Source organism: Myotis davidii, unplaced genomic scaffold, assembly GCF_000327345.1.
Source record: "Myotis davidii unplaced genomic scaffold, ASM32734v1 scaffold46, whole genome shotgun sequence".
Classification (NCBI taxonomy): Eukaryota; Metazoa; Chordata; class Mammalia; order Chiroptera; family Vespertilionidae; genus Myotis; species Myotis davidii.
Window position 1 is genome coordinate 2,319,379 of NW_006383006.1, and position 8,213 is coordinate 2,327,591.

Sequence of the window (8,213 nt, forward strand, 5' to 3'; positions counted from 1 at the left end):
GGGTACCATAATTAAGTTAATAACAATGTACCTACCTATATAGTTTAAGTTTAAAAAATATGGCTCTCAAAAGAATATTTTGAAGAAGTACTGTTGATATTTGGCTCTATTGACTAATCAGTTTGCCGACCACTGTCCTAGATCTACTGACTCGTGGATAGAGCTGGTAAGATCCCAGCTCCCTAGAGTGAGGCTGTAAAACACACCTCCTCCCCTGGGGCACCAGGCGGGCTGCACCCAGCGCTCCATCCATCTCCTCCCTGCTGCTCTGCCGGGGTCTCCGTGGGGAGGAGCTGCCCTCAGTCACCCTCTTCCTGTTCCTGGCTAGGAGGCCTGCTCTCAGCCTCTCCTTTCAAGGTGGAGGGGCCCTTTCAAGCCTCTGGAGTCTGACATTTGCCCATTCACCCAAAGACAGGAGCACAGGCCTCTCTCGGAGTCTTCTCCTCGTCTCCTGACCCCCCTCCCCCAAACCCATGTTAACAGTTTGCTAGTGATTCTGGGACCCAGACAGATGCAAAAGGTAACTCTGGCCATCACCATATTCTTGGGATCCTTTCAAGATTTTTCTACCAGACCCTTAAAATCTCTTGGGCAAGCTGTGATCCCTTTCCACTCCCCACTCCACTTCTGATCTCCAGCCTCCCTCCTTCCTTCAGCTCTCACCCCTGAAGTCCTCTCGCCAGCTTCCCGCCCAGGGGAATAGCCTTTTTGTCCTTCAGCTCCACCTGCCTTCTTCTTATAATGGATCTTACAAGTCATTCCTCTTTGTTTCCAAGTTTCTTTGTTGATTGACTTTCATCTGTCAGGGGACTGCCTAGGGGCGTTCTGTTGACTGAGTCCCAGACACTTGCGAGCTCTTCTCCCTGCACAAAGTTCCAGATAGGCCTCCTGCACCTGCACCGGCACAGCCTGGGAGCCCCGTTGTTTCCATGCAATTTCATCTCTTGCCTTCGCCTTGCGGTGAAGCCGAGCCGCCATGGGCCGTGTAATGTGAGAGGACCTCTTAACCACATTGAGTGGCTATAATGAGTTGCCAGCCTCGTGGGCACTCAGATCAGAGGAAGCAAGAGAGCAGAATGTCAACCCAGATTATCCATATGGAGCTGACGAGAGAACTGGCTCTTAGTGAGTCCATTAACTGCATAACCCGTGCCCAGCCCAGAAGGTGAGCGCTGGGAATCGAGGGAGGCCAGGATGCCGTCTGTGTGGCCCTGGCCTCTTTGCTGCAAAGGGAAGACTCTGCCAAGATGTAACGTTAAATGGAAGTGGCCAGAAAGGAGGGCAGTATGGACCTGGTTCTTCCAACCTTTGACAGCTGCATCCTGAACACTGTGCTGGGCACAGGCAATCCAGTGTAAACAAGACAGTTTTCTGCCCTCACAGGGCTCATGACTAATGATTTTAAGCTGCTTCCAGATAACCAAGCCCAAATAACAGTAGTTCTAGCTCTCTGCAGATTGTCAAGGTTCCTGATTAGCGTAACAGCAACAAACATCGAGAATGCATTTATAAAGCATCCCTGTAGGACTGGGAAACATATACTAGTAGAATGGTCTCATTGCTTCCTTCCCCAAACATAAGTTCCATGGGGAAAAAGGCATTGCTACTATGTCCCGCCTCCATGAAATTCCAGGGGATGCAGGATACGATCCTATACTTCAGTGTGGTTAGTTATCTTATGAGACAGACTTCGCCAAGGAATTCTGAGCACGCATCCCTCACACAGGGCTGGGCAATCTGTGTTACTCAGACAAAGATGGAAGACACACCAGCCATCCCTACCTTCTCACCATTTATGAAATTCTGTCAGTACTTTCTCGAGCCCCCTGTCAAAAAAACATTGGCATGTAGCACAAATACATACAGCCCAGTGTTTCCCCACTCAAGCCAGATGGGGCTCGGTCCCCATCACACACACGTACATGCACTTGTGCCTACTGATGTGGCAGAAACATGGATCAGAACCTTGGCACCCTGGTCTAGGAGGTGGCCTTGCCAGACAAGCCCCAGCAATGGCATCTGAAGCTGGAACTCCGTCCTCTTCACAGCTGGTTCCCTGGGGAACTTTTCAGAAAATCATACCACTCTTTACTCTCCAAGCCTACATATCACAAGCTTTTGGGCTGCTTTCACCCTGGGCTACAATCTGTCTGGTGATTTAAATTGGGTTAAACAAGTTATATTTGACACTGCTTCTCATTAGGGTTTTCTTCTTCTGTGTTCTCGCTCTCAGCATTGGTTGGAGTTTACGAAATCTGTGGTGAAGCAGTTGAGATGTAAGTATTCCCCGAGAAAAGACTCGAGCCCTACCCCTGGGGAGGGGGGTGGAACCTCCCACTTGTCGTGAGCCTTGGTGATTTTCCGCTGTTCTGCGCAGAAGTGGCCCTAAACACCTGAGGATTTCTTCTGAGGGTTCAGAGGCCCGGGCATCCTGGTGGGGAGGGGAGCTCAGTCTTCTCTGGACCAGCGTGCCTTCCCTGATGGGCACCTGTTTTTCTCTGCAGCCCAGCCTCCGTTCACCATGTGTTTCCGGGTGAAGTTCTACCCTGCAGACCCCGCTGCCCTGAAGGAAGAAATAACCAGGTGAGATGAAACATACCTCCCTCCACCACTAAGACCTGTTGGAGAGGGCAGGAAGGAGAGACTGTCACCTCTCAGATCCTCTGTGCTGGAAGCTCCTAACTCTCATAGGCAAGGCATTCTTCTTAACTAGCACCTTACTTCTGGGTTTCATCCATCCCCGCCTGCTCTCCTTGCTCACCCCCTCAGTAAATTGGAACAGAGGGAGCGTCCTTCTTCGGAAAGTGTGAACACATCATCCTGAACTGGACTTCCTCAGGGGGCTCTGGAGGAACGAATGAATCAAACGCATACTTTTCTCTTATCTGTGATGCGGCCACCATGGACGTTTTGGAGAGAGCTGCGTTGCTCCTCTTTGGGGAGATTGAAATAGACTCCAAGGCATGACACTAAAGAACCTGTTGGGAAATAACTGAGGATTTTAAATCGAAGTGGGTCAGCGCCAGTATGCTGATGGATCGGGTCCCCATAAACTCTTTAGAGAGCGAACGGCTGCAGGGGTTGGATTCGCTCTCATTCAGCACCTCTCGAGAACGAGGAAGAACCCCTGTGCCCACAGCCATCCTGTGAGAGGGTCAGCGAGTAGGAGCTTCAAAGCTTCCCCTGGGTTCTGTATCTCAGAGCCAAATTCATTCTAAAAGTGTTGCCTCGGAGACTTAGGAACTCTGTGTAACAGGGATCCTTAACTTTTGTACTAGAAAGATCTCATGTTGACATGAACAACACCTTGCTGTTTCCTTGTAGAGGGAGGGGCCCAGGCGAAAAGGCTGTGCCAGGGAATCTCAGAGCTGGGGAGGAAACAGCTCCGCCCACACCTGAGAGAAGCAAAGCCGGGGAGGAGGCCTTTGCCAGTCGTATAGACTGTCCATCCTTAAAGGCTTTGTGGTTTACTTCTGGATCCTGAACTGCTTGAGATAATCCAAAACAAAGAGGAGGGAAGAAGGGAGAAAGAATATGGAATTATGTTCTCTTCATACTCTGGAGAGCATGCCACTACCTTTACATCCAGTAAAAGGAGCAGAAGTTTATCTGAAAAGGACAATGAGGAAATGGGGAGAGAAGAGAGCAAGAGACAGGAACAAGTAGTACACAGGAAGCAAAGACGTGGGGTGGGAGGGTAGGGGGCTTGGCTGCAGAGGGAGAGGGGTCTTCTGATCAGGTCAGAGGATCAGGACAGCGGGCTGCTCTGGGTGCAGGAGCGTGTACACCCACCCACTTTGACACACGGCGGGCGGGGGGTGTGTAGGTGGAGTCGAACCTCATGTTCCTTCCTGGACACAGGAGCTACACGCTCTGCTCATCCACACGGAAGTGGATGCGGCTCCCACTTTGCTTCTAAAAACCAAGCTCATCCATATTAATAAGCAGTCCTGTAGCTTTAGGTAGGACAGGGAGGGTAGAACTACTATGTTTAACAGCTTAAACAGAGAGGAGTTTTGGCAAAGCATTAACCTGTCTTGCTCATGATCTCTGGTGTTTGCCTTAGGTCTGAGCACATCCTCCCCTCCCCCCCCCCTCCTCTCTCTCTCCCTCTCTCTTTCTGTTGAAAGAGGTGATGATACCAGGGCAGATCCAGAAGTCTGCGCTCCTGTCCACATGTCAGAGCAAATTCAACACATCTTTGCTCAGAGCCTAGCCCGGCCTCCTGACAGCACACGTCAGCTGTGCCTGGTCTGACCTCACTGGCCGACAGTGGGATGAGGGACTGGTCTGATATAACCCAGTGAGAGCATCACAGGCACATGGCTTTCGGATTTGATTAAAGGACAAAAATAGCCGAAACCTGTTTGGCTCAGTGGATAGAGCGTCGGCCTGCGGACTGAAGGGTCCCCGGTTCGATTCCGGTCAAGGGCATGTACCTGGGTTGCGGGCACATCCCCAGTGGGAGATGTGCAGGAGGCAGCTGATCGATGTTTCTCTCTCATCGATGTTTCTAACTCTCTATCTCTCTCCCTTCCTCTCTGTAAAAAAATCAATAAAAAAATATATTTAAAAAAAAAAAAGGACAAAAATATATGATGAACTTTGCCCTTAGGAGGAGCTCACTTTTCTAAATCAAATGTCACCGCATAATATTAACATACAGACCCAGCTACCCAAGAAGCAGCATAGACCCCAGAGCTCAGGTCCTATTTGTCACTTTTTTTTTTCACAAGTCCTTTGGTTGATCTCTCCCCCTTACCCCTACCCTCCCCTACCTTCCCTCTGAGGTTTGACTATCTGATCAATGCTTCTCTATCTCTGGATCTGTTTTTGCTCATCAGTTTATGTTGTTCATTATATTCCATAAATGAGTGAGATCATGTGTTATTTATCCTTCTCTGACTGGCTTATTTCGCTTAGCATAATGCTCTCCAGTTCCATCCATACGTGGCCTTGGACATAAGATACTTAACCTCCTTGACCTTCAGATTCCTCATGTATAAAATGAGGCTAGCGAGAGCTACCACATAGAATTGCTGGAAGGAGTAACCACTGTACAAGGTCTTGCACTTCTTAATACCCCCCAAGAGGCTTACACTGTGCAAATGCTTGATACCTGTTTACTGCCAGTTCGGCTACATGGTCCATGGACCCCAAGGGCTCTGCTTATGGGGCACAAGTACAGCTAGCTCTGACTTTCCTCCTTTTTTATGTGAAAGACACTTCTTTTCTGATAATCCCCTCACCTCTTCTGTCCCCTTTCCCTGCCAGCGACAGCCCTAACACGTAAGTGGCTAACCTGAGGACCCAGAGAGAAAGGTATCTTAGGTGGTTGCCCATGTCCGGGTCAGCGTAGTAGGGGACCGTGGCCAGGCCTCCCAGTAAGTCAGCAGACTTCAAGGACACTGACAAGTGTGTGAACTCCTCCCATCTGCATGCATTTGTGCTGACCATCCTCCGCTGTTCTCCCCTCTCTCCATCTCACCAGCGTTCCTTTCCTAGAATGCAGTTTCCAAGCGTGTCAGCAGAGTTAGTCACAGGCCGACTGCCTCCCCCTCCCCAAGGCGTTCAGTGGTGGCCTTAGAATTAGCAACATCTTTCTCCTCATTCACATCCCTGCTGCTCTTAAAACAGCAGGTACCTGCCCCAGCCTTACTCAATACCCATAATTCATTCCTGGCTTAGAGCCCTCCACACCACTTTCCTGCCAAACTAATTTAGCTGTCAGTGTGTTTTTTCCTAGCAATATTGCTCCTAAATTTCACCACCGTCTCAGCCATTCCCATAAAGCCGGGCTGAGAGGAGGAGATGAAGTAGGGAGTGAAGAACTACGCTTCAGTTTATCTCTTGGACTCTTCCCAGATGATAAATTTAGTGGCCAAATCCTGATTAATCTCTTTTGTCATTTTTTAAAGTAATAAATAGATTTTCTTGTCTGAGCTGGAGACAAGGCAGAGAAAATGGGGATTAGGCACCAAATTTAGCTTTTAGCAGGGACTGCAGGTGTATGGATGCCTTGGGAAGATCAAGTAATAGAGGAAACTGAGTACAAAAGGGGCCCTGCCTTCCAAGGAAGCAAACTGCCTGACACATGTTTGAGCAGGTGCTCAAAACAATGCTAACAGAGGGAGCAAATATATGCATGAATTAATGGAGTGCTCAAGTTATTCATTCCTTCAGTGAGTATCCGTTGAGCCCAGCTTAGGCTAAGATGGGTTGGCAAACTTTTTTCTGTAAAAGGCCACAAGAGTTCGTATTTTAGGCGTTGTGGCCATCTGGGCTCTGCCATTGTAGAGTAAAACACTGTGTGTGACATGTAAAGGGATGAGCATGTTTGTGTTCCAATAAAATCGTATTTTGTTTCATTGGAAACTCTGGTGGCAAGCTGTAGTTTGCTGACCCTGGGTTAAGGAATCAAAAAAAGTTCAAAAACACCAGGTTCAAATCCCAGGTTTTCCTTTAACTAGCGTGTGACAAGGCAAGCAACACTATGGAAGACGGGGATAAAGCCAGTAGTCACCTCTTTGTTGTGAGGATTAAATGAGTGTGTGTGTGTTAAATAGTACAATGTGTAGCACACAGCATGCACTCGGTAAATCATTATTATTATTTTAAAATATATTTTTATTGATTTCAGAGAGGAAGGGAGAGGGAGAGACAGAAACATCAATGATGAGAGAGAATGATTGGCTTGCCTCCTGTAGGCCCCACACTGGGGACTGAGCCCGTAACCCAGACATATGCTCTGATCGGGAATCAAACTATGACCTCTTGGTTCATAGGCCAACACTCAACCACTGAGCTGGCCAGGCACCAAATTCATATTCCTAAGTCCTAACCCCCAGTGCCTCAGAATGTGACTCGATAGTACCTGGCACATTTAAGTGCTCAGAATGAGCAGGCTGATGGCCAGTGGGAGAGAGGGAGCAGGGGAGCTAGGCAAAGGATCTATGGGCTTTCTAGAAGAATATTAAAAGTAAATAAAATATCATCTCTGACTTCAAGGAGCTTGGAGTGTAGTGTGAGGGAGGAAGACATACTGAGCATGATTATACCCAGGAAAGGGGCGGTGGAAAATAGAGGAAGCCAGGGGCAGAGAATCTAATGAAGGGAAGGTGGGGCCAAAGGATCTTCTGGAAGAAACTCTTCAGGAGCCACCAGTGCTTTCCCAGGTTCAGACCTTTAATTCTGGAAATATCTGTGGATTGACTCGTCCCCGCCCTCTGATATCAGAAAGCATATGCCGCAGACAGTACCTGGAAGAGATGTCCACGTTACAGAAAAACTCAGGTTTTCCTCAGTCATCTTTTAGGCTCTCACTTATTCACACCCCATCAATATGGAACAACACAGTTATTACAAATGGAGGTGAAGCAAAGCCTCCAGGGGCCTAAAGGAAATGGGAAAAGTTTACCCAAAAAAGTGTCCTAAAGGAGCAGGCCTGTCTTCAGTCTGGTCTAAAGCTAATTTCTTGTTTGGTTCCCATGAGGCTGTCTTTCTGAAGACAAGTTCTCTCGGGCTTCATTTAGGGCACCGCTCTCCATCCTGATAACTAACTGAATTACTACAGGGACAGAAGCACCAGGTCCCGGGTCAGGAGGCCTTGCTGATTCCGATCACTGTGTCACTTCAGACAAGTCACTCTACATCTCTGGACTTCTGCTTCCTCAGCTACAGAACCCGAGAACTGGGCTGTAACTCCGGTTCTGGGGTTGTTGACCCAGCCAGTCTGCTCATCAGGACTGACCCAAATGGGTGCTTCCGGTTAACTGATCCCTTGCCTGGCCACACACTGGCCCCGGTGGCAATGCCTTGGGCAACAAGGTGGTCTTCCTTAGGCCCGTGTGTGGCAGGAGGGAACATGCCAGGGTCTCTTGAGACTAGGTCTAAGGATGCTATGAATCATGGGATATACTTTCATGACCAGCAACACTGAGTCATTGGTTACCTCCTTGAAGGAGCAAAATGTGGAGCTTGATGGACATGCTGTAGTAGAAGAGGGACTCTCTACCTTAAAGCTGCCAGTTCGTTCTTTCATGAGCTCATCTCTTCTTGTCCTCTAAAGAATGTGGTTTGTTTCTTTAAGATGTTGGCTTGCCTTTCCTTCCCTCTCCGCCTCCAGTTGCTGTACCAGTACCTGGCAATGTTCCCATGGCCTCCCTATAGCTGTCCTGCCTCCAGAAGTCTGAAGAAGCCCCCCCCCCCCCCCC

General features: G+C 48.8%; 1 protein-coding gene across 6 annotated transcripts in view; it reads left to right on the plus strand.

The window, feature by feature from the left end:
- FRMD5 (FERM domain containing 5) overlaps positions 1–8,213 on the plus strand; it is a 44,539-nt gene that overhangs the window by 3,396 nt on the left and 32,930 nt on the right. For all 6 annotated transcript variants that reach the window (XM_006778000.2, XM_006778002.2, XM_015557600.1 and 3 more), the window contains exons 2-3: positions 2,234–2,276; positions 2,505–2,583. In XM_006778000.2, the coding sequence (XP_006778063.1) occupies positions 2,522–2,583 (62 nt within the window). In that variant the 5' untranslated portion in view covers positions 2,234–2,276; positions 2,505–2,521. The remainder of the gene's footprint in view (positions 1–2,233; positions 2,277–2,504; positions 2,584–8,213) is intronic.